At 45.3% G+C, this 18,837-nt stretch overlaps 1 protein-coding gene across 6 annotated transcripts in view; it reads right to left on the bottom strand.

The window, feature by feature from the left end:
• Positions 1-18,837, bottom strand: part of GPATCH2L (G-patch domain containing 2 like) — a 42,254-nt gene that overhangs the window by 10,529 nt on the left and 12,888 nt on the right. The window contains exons 6-9 of one of the 6 annotated variants that reach the window (XM_077819174.1): positions 18,159-18,226; positions 17,001-17,040; positions 14,077-14,162; positions 2,306-2,403 (exon numbers count right to left, since the gene is read on the bottom strand). In XM_077819174.1, the coding sequence (XP_077675300.1) occupies positions 2,306-2,403; positions 14,077-14,162; positions 17,001-17,040; positions 18,159-18,226 (292 nt within the window). Of the gene's footprint in view, positions 1-2,305; positions 2,404-14,076; positions 14,163-16,888; positions 17,041-18,158; positions 18,227-18,837 lie in introns of those variants that run through there. The other 5 variants (XM_077819173.1, XR_013346408.1, XR_013346409.1 and 2 more) reach the window with 5 other exon arrangements.

Genomic DNA, 18,837 nt, shown 5'->3' with positions numbered 1-18,837 from the left:
CGTGATTTAGTGCCAGGAGCTGGCCCCTGATGTGTATTAATACAGCTGCAAAGCGGAACAAGCCCCTCTTCATCACTCATCTCTATAAAAGAGGTGGAATTCGAGATGGCCCGATGTTAGGCAGAGCAAGCCCATTTGTTCTGCTGACTGATGGAGCCAGCTTAGGCTGTGTCCTTCACCTCCATGGGGCACTCAGGTTGCAAAAAAGGAGCTCAATGAAGTAGGACCTGGTCAACAAGTGAGACAAGTGCAGTTGGACTCAGCCAAGGAGCTATTTAAAGGAGAAGTCTGGCACTGTGTACATGTGCCTGTTCCCTACACTCATTTATGGGCCTGAATTCTAATTCACCCCAGAACTTTATTGTTCACTGAAGGAATAGGATTTCTCAAAGAGACATCTGCAGTGAGAGAAAGTGAGGTTGCCAAACTAACCCAAGGAAGGGGAACCCCTGGTTAATGACATTTTAGTAACTAGTGAGAGTGCACGAGAGAGGGAGGGAGTCTGTGATTATCTCTTTGTGTTATCTTATAAACATAAGGCTGGATTAAATTTTTTAAAGTGTTTTGGGATCTATTTTGATGAAAGCAGCCATAGAAATGGAAGATTAGTCTATAGAAACAGAGCAGTAATACACCACAAAAGTTACATGCGGAACAGGAAGAACCCTGGAAAGCAGCAAAAGGATAAAATATAATGATAGGACAAGAATTCCCACTAAGAACTCTATATACCCCAAAAATGATCATAATTAGCTATTCAGACACATTTCTATACACCCTTCAACACTAGGAATCTGATTATCCCATTATAACATTCAAGGCCACCAGTGGAACTGCTAAATCCAAGAATACCAGCAAACAGACTTTTGCCAGGAAGAAGCAAACTGACACTCTTCATTTGCTTACCTGACATTTTTTCTGTCCCTTTGAAACAAACACAGGAGATCCCTCTGGGTACACACTGACTAGACATCTAATCTGAACTGCACTGACTGCATGATTTCCTTCCAGCTCCATTACTCTTCATCTCCCACAAATCCCCAGAAAAGGCACCGACATGACTCCACCTATCCACTGGTGGTTCCTCTGGTCTTTTCCATTGTTTCCTAGATCTGATCATCACTTTGCTCTTGGCCACGCATCCTTCTTGCTGCTGATTCCTGACACAACCATTTAGTCACAAGGTACCAGAGGAACATGGGTCACATGGAAATTGCATGTTGGAATTAAAAAGTTTCCAGGAGTGAACTTACTCTAGCCAGGTATCTCCCCACCCTCTTAAAGACCTCTTCGATCCTCAGATTTATACCCATTTCACACCTGAGTCACCTTCAAAACTCTAAAAAATAGTCACTTCTGAGGTATAATCCACCTGGAAAAAAGCCAGAATTCTAGATGTTACATTCCTGGAGCAAGAAGGGGAACAGGGGCCATTACCTCTTGCAGTAGTAAATGGCTCCAGGTGGAGTTAGCGTTACCAGTATGGCTATTGAGAGGTGACCATAACCTTAGTGAGAACTAGGCTCTTGCAGCAAAGGGTCCAGATCTGAGGATAAAAGTTAAATGAAATGCAAGTGAGAAGGTGATAATGAGTTACGGCTGTAAGTGGCTTGCATTTAGCACAGCAACAAAACTTAAGAGATCTCCTTAAGAGAGGGAACCAAACCACCAGTTCATACCAGGCATCGTGAAAGATCTGGGAAGTACAGAAGCTCACCTCCTCATCACCATGGGGTTGCATGGCTTAATTTTAAACTGTGGAAATAATGGCTTATGCAGCAGCAGCACCAAATATTGACATTGAAAGACCTTGCAATGTGAATGATAATAACTCACCATGGGTGCACCTTCATATATTCACGCATTAGGCCACTCTTTTTGTTGCTGTGCTAAATGCAAGCCACTTACAGCCGTAACTCATTATCACCTTCTCACTTGCATTTCATTTAACTTTTATCCTCAGTATTCCTGCAAATATTGTGCTATTTTCAGACAGACAGTCTTCCCCCTCTCTCCAACTTAGGAATTCCTACCTTAGACCTCCACACCAAGATTTTCAAGTGACTAGTGATTTTTGGGTGCCCAACTTAAAATACCTTCAAAAGGCATGGTTTTCAGAGGGTGAATGCTTCAGACTTTCTGAAAAAAAATCAAGGGACTTTAAGGCATCACAAGTTAGGGATCCAAAAACCAAAGCACCCAATATCACTAGCCACTTTTGAAAATCTGCTTTGCCTATGCTGGAATGTCCTCTCAGGACAAGTGATGGTGCGTAGACAGGGGTGCTAGGGTTAAATCAAGTTACCTGAAGTAGGGCTGGAAAGAGAGGCTACAGCTGCTGCTGGCTTTCGTTTCCTCTTGATATCCCTTGAGCAGGGTGGTCCCAGGTGTATATTTGTCTGTCTGGGGAGAAAAACAGAAATATTAAAAAGATTGTCCTGATATCACCTATCAAGAAGGGACACTGACCACTAAGCCTTAACACTACCTGGCCAGCTTCCATCCATCTACTTGCTGCCTGGGTAAAGAGACAGCCTCTAGAAGCAGCAGCAACTCATTCACATCCCCCACCGCATCCACAGCCTGTGGCCAAAACTTTGTTTCATCCTCAAGCTCAGACACCAGATCCAGGATATGAGCTGTGGCAGCAGATTAATTTCCCCAAAATATAGACTGCTCTTCAAAGGCTCTGAAAGAGCTAATAAAATCATTGCACAGGCAGGGATGGGACTGAACAGGTACTTAGTGGATGTGATATCAGCATTTCTGTGGGGCCCTATCACCTTCTGCAGAATATAAGTTTTCATTAAAAAGTAAGGCAAGTTTTCTTGCCTCTATGGTTATGAAAATAGCTCTGCACTCACATCACATTTAAAATGTTATTATCTTGGAGCATGCCTAGACTACAAATTTTGTATCGGTTTTCTGGCACAAATACATGAGTGCTTAAGCCGGTGCAGTTGTAAATCAGGCTCCTGTGTTTTCAACACTGTGTTATGCAATTGTGCTGAAAACACCAGAGCTTGGTCCATACTAGTACATACATCATTTTGTAATGCAGCCTCATTGAGCCAATGCATATGCTGAAACAGTTTAAAAGCCTAAACTGCCCATTCATATGAGCTGATGTAAACTCTGAAGCCTAATGATAATGGTTTCTATGACACCAATTTAACTGTTTATCACTTTAGAAAAAACATTCTATTATTATGGCTCACAGTGGAACTGGGATTGTGGATGAAGGTTGAACAGAGCACTGTCATCTAATCCCTCCCACCAACACTGACCTCTGCTCATAAGAAGAAATATCAAGAAGTTTAATTCAGAAAATATATTCACAGCAGTAGTTTGAGGAGACCCACCCAAACAATCCAGAATGAATAAGGAAGAATAATTTAACAATGAAATTGAGTTCAAGTTCCTGCTCTGCCACAGACTTCCTGTGTCACTTAGGGCTTGTCTACACTGCCCCACAGGTCAGACTACAGGGGTGTGAATAGCTGTGCTGTAACTCCCCCAGTTGGACACTGTGAGCGTAAACTAAAAGGTTCCTCACTGGCAATAATGTAGAGCAGGGTGTCTCAACCTGTAGGTCAGGACCCAAAATTAAGTCGCCAGACTGTTTCAAAGGGTTGCGTAGCAGCTCCTGTCCCACAGGGCTGGCTGGGCTCGCGTCCCTGCTCCAGGAACTGCAACCTCTGGATCCCAGCGCCACTCAGGTTTGGCCCAGCCATAATCATGATGGGAGTCCTGATAGGCTAAATTTGAGTGAGGTCACAACTCCACTCACACAAATTTGGTCCAGTCAGGGGGGCAGGGCCAAACCTGAGCAGCGCTACAACCCCAGAGGTTGCAATGCCCGGAGCGGAGAGCCAGCCCCAAGTTCAGCAGCTGCAGGAACAGCCACTGTGGGGTGAGTGCTGGGCAGGACCCACTCGAAACTACCCCAGGGCCTCCACCCCGAGACTCTTCACTGTGTCCTGACAGGCCACGAACATTTACAAATGGGTCCTGAGCCCAAAAAGGTTGAGAACCACTGAAATAAAAGATGTTAATGTGAACTAGCAACCTTTTAGTTCGCAACCACAGTGTGCACATGGGGGAGTTGCAGCACAGCACTTGGGTGCGTGCTCCTGGGCAGCAGGTGAAGCTTCCCCTTGGGGAGGCTAGCCCCGCCTCCTCTGTCCAAGGCCATGCCCCTGCTTGCTGCTCTCAGCCCACAAGGACTCCAGATGGAGGAGGGGGGCAGTGGCTGAGACCTTGGTCAGGTCCACGAGGGGGAGAGGGAGGAAGAAGGAAGGATCCTGTGAGCTCCAAGCCTGGAGCCCCTCCCATGTTCCACCCCTTCCCCCACCCCATTCCCTTTCCCTGCAGCCCTGTCCTGCCCCTTCCCCTGCGGCCCCACCCCCATTCTGAACCCAGCCCTGCCCTGTTCTGCCTCTTCCATGTGGGCCTGCCCCCACTCCATTTCTACCCCCCAAGTCCCTCTCACTGTGGCCCCAAGAGCTGAAAAGCTCTGCGGCTGAGAGGAAGAGCTCCTCCAGTCCTGGGCCCGTGGCGGGGATAGATTTTTCCAGGGGTCCCAAATTGGTCAGACCCCCTGGGTGCGGGTCCTGTGGAGTAATCTGCCCCCCACCCTGCCAGCGGTGCAAGGTTTGGGAAGGCTTAGCCTCCCCTAGCCTCCATTATGTGCCGCCTTGTGCGCACTGCTATCCACACCCCCATAATCCAAACTGTGGGACACAGTGTAGACAGCCTAAATCTCCCTCTACCTCTGTTCCCTGTCTGTAAAACAGGAATAATAGCACTTCCTATCTCACAGGGGTGTGGGGAAAAATTACATTAAAGATTATGAGGCATTCAAGTACTACAGTAATGGAGGCCCTGTAAGTACCTAAGATATAATGAAAGCTTCCATTTCTTTCAGATCCTCATGCTTTTACAGCTGGTATTTCTATAATTATTTTTTCTAGTGGTTTAATAACTATGCTTTTCATCCTTAGGGTCATGGGTTCCAGCCTCTTGTAGGTCACCAGGGAAATGAGGTTCGTGCTTTCATATTTCCAACTGAGTGTTTGTTCATTTAGAAATATGTTTGCTCATGATGTGTTCACACAGTTTGTGAATCTGAGCTCATAGGAATCCAGGACTGCATGCTGTAATTCAACTCTGAACTGCATCCGCATAACTGTGTGGGAAGCCCTGAGAACGAGGCTAATCAGGGTGTGCTACTAACTGTGGAAGCATCCCTGGCTCTAGCCAGTTAGAAGTCTCAAATTCATGAATACTGAAGAATAAAAATGCACAACAGAACAAAATCTTGCATTCTGTACCATCAATTGAAGTTTAAAAGCTGCCAGGAGTCATTATGTGCAACATGAAATCAGTCACTGAGGAGATATTAAGAAATCTTACCAATGGGATGATTTTATTTTAAGCCTGGAAGTCAGCTTCCACTAAAGGCCAAGTTTCAGAGTAGCAGCCGTGTTAGTCTGTATTCGCAAAAAGAAAAGGAGTACTTGTGGCACCTTAGAGACTAACCAATTTATTTGAGCATTTTTAAATAAATTTTCAAAGCCAAATTTTCAAATGCCCTCAATTTTGCAGGTGCAGATTAGGCTCAAGTGTTTGCATGAGTATGTGCAGGAAACAGAAGCCTACTGAAAATCCGGACCTATGGGACAGGTTTCAGAAACGCTCACACAATTAGTGCGCGCGTGTGTGTGTGTGTGTGCGCGCGCATGCAAATGAGGTATTTGTGCACACAGAAGGCCAACTAGACACCTACGTGACCCCTACTCACACAAATACCTGATTTGCACATACATTCATGATGGCACACAAAATTTGACAATTGTGGCATGGGTTTCTGAACATTTGAACCTGAACAGCTATAAGAGATTAAAACAAACAATTATAGTCAAAGATTTTTATTTTGTACTTTTCTAAGGCGGGGCTAGATTACAAGATGATTATATAAACAAGCTAGATGACCATATAAAATAAAATAACTAGCTCTTCTATAGCACTATTCAACTTTATAACTCTATACAAATATTAACCAGTTAATTCCCACAATACTCCTGGGAAAGAGATGGGCATTATCATTCCCACTGAGGCAAAGATGTGAAGTGATTTGCCACAAGCCACTGAAGGAAGCTATGGCTAGGATTAGAATACAGGAGCTCTGAGCTCAAACCCCAACCACCTCTTATTACAATTACAAAGAAACAGAATTTAAAAAACGGTCAAAGTTTCAGAATTATTTACTGCACTGAAAACAAAAGCAGGAGCAGCTTCCTAGTCAGATGCGAGTACCAACTATGCTGCATTCAGCAGCCCTGCTACTACTACAACAAAGGCTCAGGGGTCATAAAGCATAATATGTATTTCATTCAGATTTATCCCTTATTGATCACCCACACTCCAGTTAGTTAATCAGGAGCCTACTGACTGCTCACTAGCTTTGATCGACCTGGTGGTAAAAGTGTCAATTTCAAGTGTTCAGTGCACTTTAGGGCACTGTAAATCTGCATACAGGGGCATACGCTGGGGGCTGGGGGGACAGATGTGCCCCATTGAAGTGCATTAGGATGACAGAGACCGTCCAAGCATACGGAGTATATCTTATCAAGGATCCAGAGTAACAGCCGTGTTAGTCTGTATTCGCAAAAAGAAAAGGAGTACTTGTGGCACCTTAGAGACTAACCAATTTATTTGAGCATAAGCTTTCGTGAGCTACAGCTCACTTCATCGGATGCATACTGTGGAAAATACATCCGATGAAATGCATCCGATGAAGTGAGCTGTAGCTCACGAAAGCTTATGCTCAAATAAATTGGTTAGACTCTAAGGTGCCACAAGTACTCCTTTTCTTATCAAGGATGTGGCACTGCTCTGTATTAACCTACAAATACTATATATTTCATATGATTCTCTGGTTGTTGTAAGTAGAGGTATCGGGTAGCTATATTTGGTTATTTGGAGCTGCATGCATAGCAAAAGCAAATAGGAAGACCAGTCAATTGGTATAGATAAGTCACTTTCTGACAAACAGCAGGAGACCAGGTTGAGACATTAACTGTAAAGATCCTACATATAGGCTGTGACTAAGTGGGAATTTTTTGTAATGTTTGTATGAAACCTATGTATGTCTCAGTTTCCCCTATATGCTGCATTGTTACCTAGTGGGGGGAAAATGTCTGTTTGCTCTTGGGCCAGGCTAAGACACAGGTATGAATGGTGCCTAGCTGTCTGGGACTAAGTGGGTCATTGGAAAGGAACTGGCTGAGGCCTGCCCCATATCAGTGGAGAATCCATGAAGACAATGGCAAATCTGATCACCAGCGTTGAAACCTTGCAACCAACTACCATAGATTGCCCCACCTCTCAGCAGGGAGGCTTAACAGCATTTCCCAAGCTGGAGAACAAAGGACTTGGGGTGTGGGATATGAGGCGAAAGTTAAGCATGGGCTGCGAGTAGCTGTTGGGCACACACTGGGGAATCTGATGGAGGGACAGGCAGAGCTTGAACAATGGGGTTCACTACAGCTTGGCTGGGTTCTGGCTACCCAGAATTGACTATGCTTTAACCTTTATTTCTCTAGGATAACCAAGGACTTCCTACGCTGTGTTCCAGTTGACTAATAAGCCTGACTGTTTGACAACACTGACTGAATGTCTGCAGATGCTTGCAGAAGTGCATTGCTCCTTAAGAATGTAAAAATCTCTCGTCGGGGTCTGTCTCAGTGGAACTCGCTGAACTGAGCTAACAGTGAAGCAGCAGTGCTGAAGGCCAAGAGGTCCAGCCTAGGGAGGTGGTGAAGCTGTGAGGCTAACCCTGGAGGAAGAGTGGGACTCCTAGGGTGTCTGGCACACTGAAGGGGTCCTCCCAGAATGCTCCAAAGCTGGGGCCATAGCATAGGCTCCAGCCAGGAGTTACATAGCTGTCCTGCCAAGGCTGGAACCAAAATATCAAAAGGACACTAACCAGTTACAAAGTAGCTTAGAGAAGAGAAGTCGGCGGAGGAGTGAGTTGTCAAATGCTGCTCATGGGGAGCAGTCAAAGGCATGCCCTGTGGGAGGATCTGAATGAGTTGGGCCTAAACTCAGGTAAGCTGGAAAGGGGTATAGACTGGTTTTGTCATTATGTATTATCTGCTGGACAGAGCCCTGAAGAACAGCCTTGCAGGGTCCAATCACACTAGGGACTGCTGAGTAATCACAGGAGGTACACAGAAGGCTGTAACCCAAGTACCCTAAGAGGAAGAACTGGGAGATTCTGCCCTGAGAAAGGTGTAAGCTCGAAAGCTTCTCTCTCTCACCCACAGAAATTGGTCCAACAAAAGCTATTACCTCACCCACCTTGTCTCTCTAAAAATGTAGCAACTCCTCTGTCAGCCTCTCATCATGAACAGCGAATGAATGAGAAATTATGTGGGTATAGCAAGAATATATTTCTGAGAGAAAAGTCTATGGTTATCCACAGACAGTGGTATTTTTACCACAAGACTGGGGAGTTCTCTTGAGCATCTGGATTCTCTCCCATCCTGTTCTTAATGTTTTAAGTCAGGATGTACAAACCATAAAGCTGAGCCTGGAGAAAGGGAAGAACCTTTGATGGACAGCAGGTTGGGTTTTGCTGTTGTGCCTACTGTGCGCCAGAAAAGTTTAGACTATGGCTTCCCTTCGCACCATCACATGCTTAGCCAAAGAGATGCTTTTTTTTTTTTTTTTTTTTAATTTAAATAGATGGTGTGACTGACAGCCTGGGATCCTGAAATCCTCTGTTTTATCAGTACAGCACAATAGAAGCTCCTTCTCCCCTTCACCCGATCAAGATACAGAAAGCCTGAACTGGAGGAATCATCACTAGGACAAAGAGGAGAGTTCAGTCCTTCGCTTTTCTAGGAAGGGAATCAATTAGCACCCATTGCAATGGTAGTTTTTGTGATGTGGACACCTGTCTACAAGGAACTAGACTGACAAACACCATGTTCATTTCACTTAGTCACTAAAACTAAGCCTGGTTTGTAAACTGACATCCAATTTTCCAAGACATTGGCTAAGAAGCACCACAACTGCAGAAAAAAAATGGCATCACAGGCTTTTCAGAGAACTCTCCATGCCAGATTGGCACATTTGATTTAAAAAAAAGGAAAATTTAGTCAAGAGGAAAAGCTCTTCAGGGCAATAGCTGTTGCAAAGATTCCCACTGGCATACAAAAGGACCTCACCTGGACTCTTTGTGATTATGATGCCCAATCTAAGACTTCCTTGGAAGCTGGAGTCCATAGAACACACAAGGTGCAAGTCTCTCACTAAAATCCCACACTGCCCTGTTTCTCTGCTGACATAATCCATGGCAACCTTATTTTAACCATATCCTTGGATGCAAAGCATTTGTATCACACCAGTGAAAGTTACAGTGAGCATTAGGAGTGGCCATGCATCTAATGTCTTACAAACAAAGACTACTATAGCCTCATGTTAAAGTAAATGTTCAACAGAGACAGTCTTCTAACAAAGCTATTGGTACTAAAGCAGCGCACAGCCCAGCTGTTGCTGCTGTTTGCTGGTGAGGCAGCAACACAGGCCAAATAAAAGGTTCCTTTTCTAAGCCCTGAGGTAAAACCTGAGGCTGTTTATGGTGGCTTCAAAGGTCAAAATTAATAGTGAGAGCAGAGTTCCTCCTCCTCTTTGAAATGATACAACCAACTGGGCACCGAAGTCTGATCTGCACATCACATGTGTGTAAATCACTACAAGGCGCTCATCCAATCAGCACACACAGCTCCTATGCATGCAAAGGTCTCTTGTTATCACATCACAGAGCACACAATTCCTTTGCACAGCAGCATCTCCTCTTCTACCACCCTGAGCCCCAGGGAGTCCTAAAGGAGCACATTTTTAGTTTCCAAAAATCACCATAAGATTGTTGACTTCTGAAATCATGTGAACCGCATGGGTCATTTACTATACTCCTCAGCCTTCATGCAATGGCAGCACAGCCACCCAAGAAAGGATTTGTAAAGATGTAGTAAACACCACTCTTTACTGAGAACTGGGTGTGATGGCACACAAGTGAACTGCCTTCCTTCCAGTGTCCCAAGTAAAGATTCCGAACAGGGAAGAAGAAGGGATCCCTCTGCCTCATTCTACCTTACCAATGTGGATTCAGGAACACAATTCAGAGGTCTCCCTAATTTAGGCTCCTTGCACTCATAATCTAAACATCCTGTCTGCCTAGACACAGACCATCCCCCCTCTTCTTCTGACCTCCAGAAAGGACAATAAATGAGTTTCCACCCCAATCTCATTTTGGATCTCATTGATCAGCCAACAAATGGAAATGGAGGCAATCTGTCTTCCCTCCACCCATAACTCAGACTCCAACGCCCAGAGGGAAGAGGAACAGAGGCTCAAGTCTGCTCTGAAATTCTTAGACTCTAGGGAAGATCATGACACCAGACCAATGGACCAAAAACAAACATGAAGCACCTTCCCAATGATGGAGCCATGGAACATTTTGATGGCTAATCAATGCTTCTGAGCCACTACAAACCTAGCCTATTTGCAGTACTCAAATAGGTTGTGCTCAGCACTACCACTCCATACAGTTTCTAGGTGCAGAAGAGAAAAATGGGTGGTAGTGAAAGGGATAAAGGGAAGAAGAGGGGGAGTACAATACTTCGGCTGTCCATGTAAGCCTCTGCTCACTTGCCTCTAAAAGGCTGCATCGTCAAGTGGAAACCTTAACAGACAAGGCATGATTAGCAAACGCTTTTGTGCTCTTAAAGGAGAGTAATTATAGGCATGTGAAAAAAGGGAAGTGATCCCGAAGGTACTCTTCCTTGCACACCTCCCGAGAGGCAGCAGGGCCATTAAAAATTCCATGATGAAGAGGAAAAACAGCCTGGGAACAGCCAGGAGGCAATACAGCAAATTAATACACCAACTATCCCTGGGGAGAGCTGCAAGAAAGCAGAAAACTCTCCTCGCTTTGCAAAATAAAATTATACCACTAATGATAACAGAGTCACCACACACACACACAAAACCGCTTCTAAAGATGGGTGTGAAATCCCCAGTACTGCCCAGACACTTTGAATGAAATCTCTCTGCATCGCAGACATAAAGCAAGAAAGGAAATCTTGTATGGTACAATTTATACAGCCTTTCAACGGTATCTTCCCAAGGAACCCTCCATACAGAACCTTCTCCTTGACACTGAAAAGCCCTTCTTATATGCCCACAGCTGTGCACTCAGCATTCGGGCCAGCAGCTCTGTTTAAATGAAGCACTGGGCTCCAAAACACTCACTGCACTGCACAGTCAGACAAACTGCACCAAAAGCCACCAGGGAGGCGAAGAAAACATTTCCACAAGGGAAAAGAGAACAAACTCCACCTGATAACTGGGTTTCTAGCAGATACATTTGCAAAAGGCTTTCCAAAGGCAGTCATCAATCGTAAAAAAGACAAGAAATTGAACAGAGGGAAGCAGTATTACTTGGCACAGTGAGCACCACGCTGAAAGTGGGCATCCAGTACATTGCTACAATACCGCCAGGACAGGCTAATGTCTAACCAGACATCATAGAATCAATCACAGAATATCAGGGTTGGAAGGGACCTCAGGAGGTCATCTAGTCCAACCCCCTGCTCAAAGCAGGACCAATCCCCAATTAAATCATCCCAGCCAGGGCTTTGTCAAGCCCGACCTTAAAAACTTCTAAGGAAGGAGATTCTACCACCTCCCTAGGTAACGCATTCCAGTGTTTCACCACCCTCCTAGTGAAAAAGTTTTTCCTAATATCCAACCTAAACCTCCCCCACTGCAACTTGAGACCATTACTCCTTGTCCTGTCCTCTTCTACCACTGAGAATAGTCTAGAACCATCCTCTCTGGAACCACCTCTCAGGTAGTTGAAAGCAGCTATCAAATCCCCCCTCACTCTTCTCTTCTGCAGACTAAACAATCCCAGTTCCCTCAGCCTCTCTTTAACCTTTCTTCCTATGCCCTGTGTTTTCCCACCGCCATTTGATAAGTAGACAGATAGAAGCCACCTCTGTAGGAAGATTATTTGGAGTTTACAATAACATCATCAGCTGGGTCCAAACCTGGAACACTGGGAGATTTTGATAACTAGAGCAGTGAATGAGTAGATTCACAGGACTGTCTGACCCTCGTGCCAGGATTTACAAAAGCTGTTTATGGACCTTTTAGTGGCTCTGTAAGGGGTTAAAGGAGAACTTGGCTTTAAAGAGCAACTGTTTGTTGCGGGGACCTTTCTATAATGGAGTTTGTGAAAGCGTGCTCGCATTTTTATATCTTTGGCAACACCTTTAGGTAAAGCGAAACACCTTTCACTAAAGATTTCAGTCTTATCTAGGTACATGGAGCTGCACATGCATTTTCATTTCTACTGCATCTTTCATCCCAAAGAATTTTTAAGCACTTTTCACACTATATACTGGAACCACTTCATCCTCATTGCAGGCCCCTGAAATGCAGGCACCTCTAGAGTGGATAAGCCAGTTGTTTAACAGCACATGGCAACGCACCACTACAGATTAAGAGGCGGGATTAAAGGGCCAGCACATGAGATTTATACTTTGAAATCGGGCAGTAGTTTCTGAAGAAGAGGTCTCAGGGTACATGGACACCCATCCATTAGTTACTAAATTATTCACGTAACAGAAATGAGAAACCCCAATGATCACACTTGCTTCAGAAAATCCTTGTTCGACACGGCCATACCCAGTAGCTTTGGGAGCAGGGCAGGGCTTTCACTGGCCAAGCTAGGTGCCATCAGCTTTTTCCTGATTGGATTTATTAGCAGGAGACAGGTTTGTTTTTTATAGGGAGAACAGGGAATGGCTGGTTCCACTTGTAGCATTGGGCATATACTCAGTGCACCGGAAGGGACCTGCTCACTGCACTATGTAGAGATGCAGCTCCAAGCTTCATGGTGAAGTTTACAGGGGTGCAAGGCAAATGTGAAGGCGAGAACCATTGAGAGGAGCAGGTTTGCTGGTTAGTATTCTCTTGGATTCTTTTTACTCTCATCCTGTCACTGCTCCTCCAGCTGCCGTGTCCTATGCAGAAGTCACAGACCTGTATGCATGACATCATGGTGCAACATCACTAATTCCCTGCAGAAGCCAGTGGGAGGAGAGGCTGAGCTGGGAAGATGCCAAGCCTTCATTTAGACAAACAACCCTAGAATATTTTTCATGCCCTATTTACTAATTAACAAGTGAAAGGAAACTGAAGCTTTACGTATGGAGAGCTCCTTCAGAATAAATCTGTCTTTAAGAACACAAGTAGAGCTCCCTCCCTGGCCAGACTTCATCCACACACAGTAAGAAGGGTGCAAAGGTGCATTACACTTTGACAGCAACAATTGCGGAGGATGCTGGAGTGACCTCTGTGAGGCCAGCATTTCAATCAGATTTAATAGTGGCCAGCAGAAGGCACTTGTACAGCACATGACCTTTCCCCCTCGAACCAAACAATGCCAACTCAAACATGCCTGAACTCTTGGTCATTCCTGACCCAAGCTTCTCACCATAATCCCACAGCACAGAGACATCACCAGTCACAAAGTCATCTCAGTTTAGCTACTGCCAAATCTGCTAACCATCCAGGACACCCACTTCAGATACTCAGGGATCTTAGGGTTCCTCAGTAACGCACATTAGCCTACCGCCACCTTCTTTGCAGTTTGGTTTCCAATTCTAATAATAGGCAAGGATAAGGCCATCTATATCTTCATATGGTCTACAGCAACCCACCAGCTTGGTATTACTGGGCACTGTGTGGCAGAGGTCCAATCTGTATTTCAAACCCAGACCAAGTTCTGTCCCCAGAACCTTATTGCTCACTACTCTGCATGCCCACTGGCAACTGAGTGGAGACCAAACTTATTGCATGTGTACATTTTATCAGGATTGGAGCCCAGGTTTCCAAGAGCGTTAACCCACAGGCTTGCTAGTACTGAAGGAACCAGACATGTGGCAAAGGAAGGGAAATGAGACAATCCTCATAATAGGAGCAAAGCAGGGGGATTACCTGGCAGTGCAGTGTGCTGGTGAGCATCTTCTGTGGGAGGCATCAGCAAGAACATCCAGAGAGTACAAAGGAGATAACGGATTGAACTGGAAAGTCCAAGAGAGATTATTTAAGCAGTGTTTAAAGGAACAATTTCCAGATGCAGCAGCTCAAATCCACTCTCCACATTGGCTCACGCAGTATTCACAGACTTGCTCCAACACACCATCAAATAATGGGGGCAAGTGATATCTGATTCTGTCCCTTCCACTATCCTCTTTCAAGGCAACAACTCTGCAGAGGAGTTGCTCCTCTTGCTCAGCACACAAGCAACAGGGTAAACAAGAGCATATTCAGGGAGCCCTATATGGGACTGCTGCACTCCATGATGAGAGTCCACCTCCCCCAGGGAGAGCTTCCTGCCCATGCCCTTGGGTCTAAGGATAGAAGTCATTTCCATAAATACAAGTAAAGATGCAGTAAAACTCCTCCTCATGTTGGACACTTGGATCAGTGGAGCAGATTCATTACCAGAAGACTAACCATGCTCCCAAAAACTCAATTTCAAGGCTCAATTCAAAGAGAGCTCCCCATTGCTTCCACAGCAAAGGGACTAGCTGTATTAAAGACCCCCCCTCCCCCAGTTAGCAAGGTCTCTCACATCAGGGACCCTTTTTAAGCCAATTTCAGAGAAACATGGATGTTCATCCCCCTCCTTCTGGTCTTCAGAGTAGTCCATGATCTTCTGTCTCGCTGCAGACACTGGAAGAGCCTAAGAGCCATCAACTCTATTAAGGGCAGCTTATCTTGAAGGACACAACCCTGGAAATCTTTTTAAGAGAGGGGTGGGAATTGAACAGTCACTAATCAACCACATGATGACATGAAGCAACATTTACTCAATTTGGAAACAGACTGCAGAATTCATCCTGCTAGCTACCTTCTGGATGCCTGCGTTAACCTCTCAAGTAACCACATGCATCATCATCATCCTCTCCTCCTGTTTGTTCTCAACTTAGCCTAGAAGCTCTTCAGGGCAAGGAATCTATTTTTGTGTGTGTTATAAAGTACTAGATACATCTCTGGTACTCTATCCTAAAATAAGAAGCGGTAACTTACCTTGTAGAGTAACTGGAGGTCTTTGAAACGTGTCCCCCTGTGGGTGTCCACAGAAGATGTGCATGTGCCTCCAATACGAGATTTTTGGCAGCAGTGCCTGTTTGGTCCGGGCATGTGCCCTAATTATCGTAATGGCTCATACTGAGGGCATACAGGGCTGTGACAAACAAACTGCCATCAGTTCCTTCTCTACTGCAAAGTCTCACCAAGATGCCAAAGTAGAGAGAAGGCTCCACTTGACATATCTCCTGAGCAGTTCCCTCTGAAGGAGAGAGCTTTGGAACCCAGTCTAGAATTGTTTGCAGAATTGCAGAACCAAAGGCAGCATCTTCCTTTGAGGTATTCACTAAAACATGGTGTCCTGAGAAGATGTGAACTGAAGCCCATGTAGCAGCACTGCATATTTCTGCTATAGGAACTGGGGGTGGTTCATCTGTCACAGACCTATATATCCTCAGTACAGGGCTTGAGGATAGCTAGGGTGCATATGTGGATCAAACAGGCATTGCTATCAAAAAATCTCCGATCAAAGGCACATGCAGCGCATGTGCATCTCAAGTGGAGCACCCATAGGGACATTTTTCAAAGAACTGGGCGCTTGTGCTTTTAAGAAATGATAAATTAATAATCCTTCAGCTGTGAAAGGACCCTGGCTATAAACACCACTCAGGAATCCAGAACTCAGTGCCACCTTTTATAAACAAAGGGCTTGATACAGGCTGAAGAGATGCTATAATCTCTGAAACGTCAATTATCAGACAGCGTCTCCTTTAAATGACCATTATTCTATTGTCAGACAAACATTACAATGGTATTGTGGGGACAAACCTCCAGTTACTCCTTGTAGCTATTTAAGTTCATCATAAGAGCAGCATTTCCTGTGGCTCTCTCAAGGTCTACAGAGTCAGTCTTCACTCTGACACTCAGAGCATTATGTATTTTGAATGTTAGAGAGCTATTCTAACAGGCAGGGGACACTATGGCCTCAAGAGTAGTTCTATCGCCCTGGAGACATGAAATGCTCACTCAGAGCCATCTGAGACAGTAAAACTGAAATCCAATTTCAAAAACAAGGTGCATTCAACATCAGTGTCTGTGAAACAAAATGAGCATCTGACCACTGAACAGAAGGAGACACTATTGCTGTGAGGAACCAGACAGTACTGGTGCACCCGAGGAAGAGGCCCGTTGCCTTGGCAGAGTCACAGAGACTGGGCTCTTCTGCTTTGGCTAGATAAGCCAATTGTCACTGAATCTGATCTACGTAATACACTTATTGGAGAAGACTTGACAATGTGCACTTATGTAGGGGTGATGGAAAACAGATGGGGTGACTATTCTCCCGCCCCATCACTTTCCAGTACTTCCCTGGTCTGGTGCTATTTAACTACAATCAGGCCAACAGCTTTTCTTCCTCTACAGGATCACCAGGAAAAAAGCATGACCCAAAATGGATGGATGTGAAGGGTTAAAAGGAGAAAGAGTCCCATTCATGGGGTTTGCAGAGAATCCTACAGCCAAGACGACCCTCCCTCCAGCTCACTGTCAGGGAGAAAGTTAAACAACCAGTCGGACTAAGGGAGATTTCAGGAGAAGACTGGGGTCCCAGGGAGGTACTCAGTACCAACAGCCCATATGATCCCTGGCATGTGGGATGTACTAGAAGCCCAGAAGATGTCAGTTAGAGTGAGATGAAGGGCTGGGACTGCCTTACCTCATGTGCACAGGCCACAATGTGGTGGAAATCGGAAGCCAGCACTTTGTTCTTTCTAGAAAGAAGGAAACCAAGTGAGAAAATAAAAAAGGGAACAGCAGAGCCATCTTACCTGGTTGCAGTCTCTCTTCCCCATCGATGGTAACCAGAAACTGGAGGGAGGAAAGATGGAATGGGAGACGGAGAAAGGAAGGAGCAAGGGAGCGGGAGGGTGAGGGAGAACAGAGAAAAGGGGAGAAAAAAACAGAGATGGAGAAAAAAGGAAGTGAGATTAAACATTGACAGGACTCATACTCAAAATGACAAGTTTTAAACACAGGGAGCCAAGTAGGCAGGAAGTGAATCTGGATGCCGATAGCCAGTGAAGATTGAATTCACTGCAGCATGATTAGGAAAAGCCACCCTACCTGTCAAACCACCACAGTGGCAGTTCCAGGGAAACCCACCCTGATCACCCATGGTACTGGTTATGATTAGGAGGAGGAGCTGGGAGGGAAATGCAGAACATTGCATCTGTGGAGAAGCCAAACTGGCTGCTGATTTGTCAGCATCACTTCCGCTGCCCAGCTCTGTTCCCATGGTGCTCCTCCATACACAGTGCTACTCAATAATGAGCACAGAGGGTCCTCTAAAGCTGTGCTAAGGACCGATGGATCTGTGAAGTGCATGTGGTAAAGGAGGGAGAAGGAGGAAGGTTCAGTGTAATTAAAGGGATAGCATGCCGTAGCCATACATTGGGGCAGACCTATAATGGGGGGATTGAGCAAATGCAAATAGGGCAGAAGGGAGTAACAAGTCAGTTTTGGACCCAACTATCTCCCATCTCACAGGTTATTTTGTCATCACTCCGTCCAGTCCCAGTGAGCAGATGGAAAGAGGCAGTCTCAAGGTATTGCACAGTTCACGCTCCCCTTCACCTACTCAAAGTGCTAAACCAGTGGTCGGCAACCTTTCAGAAGTGGTGTGCCAAGTCTTAATTTATTCACTCTAATTTAAGGTTTTGCGTGTCAGTAATACATTTTCACATTTTTAGAAGGTCTTTAAGTCCACAATATATAACTAAACTATTGTTGTATGTAAAGTAAATAAGGTTTTTAAAATGTTTAATTCATTTAAAATTAAATTAAAATGCAGAGGCCCCCGGACCGGTGGCCAGGACCTGGACAGTGTGAGTGCCACTGAAAATCAGCTCGCGTGCTGCCTTTGTCACGCATGCCATAGGTTGCCTACCCCTGTGCTAGACCATAATCACTAGCAGATAGGTCCTTACTCTTTTTGACGTGGGTCACTAATGATGTGGCTCATCCTCTCACTGCCCAGAGTGCTCAAGCTGGTCTCCTGAAACACAAAAATAGGCAAAAGCTTCATCTGAGACATTCCCCCTCCTTCTCCAAGAAGCAGACAGCACAGACACCACAAATATATTCAAGGTCCTGTTTTCCCAGAGTAACCTCTCTGACCCTGGCTGTGAGGTCTGTGAATCCCCTCAGGGACGCAAAGCTTCTGTAAGCAGTTACTCCAGGCTGATAGGTGAGGAGGGCAGGAGACTCAGCTCAGGCAGAAAGGAGTTCCTATGGTTCCTACTAAGTAGAACCGTCAGCTCCTCTTTCTCACAAAACTGAACCTTCCTCCTTCTCCCTACTTTACAACATGCACTGCACACAAAAAAAAGGGGGGGGGAGGGAAGGGGGACACAACAGGAAGGGGAATTTCACCAGCACAGAGAAGGCAACTGAAGTGCTCCGTGTGGGAGCTTGGACTGTCCAAAAGCAGCAGATTCAGTAAAAACTCCTGCAGCAGTTGAGTAAAAGCACATTCCAGGAGGGAGGAATTGCTTTGGGAGCTCAGTTCTGACCAAAGCCCATGTTTGTTGCCTGTACACATTCATACAGGAGGCTCTAAATATCAGGCTGTTTATCTTCACATAGCAATTGGCCATAAAAAATTCA

This window comes from Eretmochelys imbricata, chromosome 6 (genome assembly GCF_965152235.1).
Source record: "Eretmochelys imbricata isolate rEreImb1 chromosome 6, rEreImb1.hap1, whole genome shotgun sequence".
In the NCBI taxonomy this organism is placed as follows: domain Eukaryota; kingdom Metazoa; phylum Chordata; order Testudines; family Cheloniidae; genus Eretmochelys; species Eretmochelys imbricata.
The sequence above is the reverse complement of the archived record's forward strand: the minus strand, read 5'-3'. Positions and strand labels throughout refer to the sequence as shown.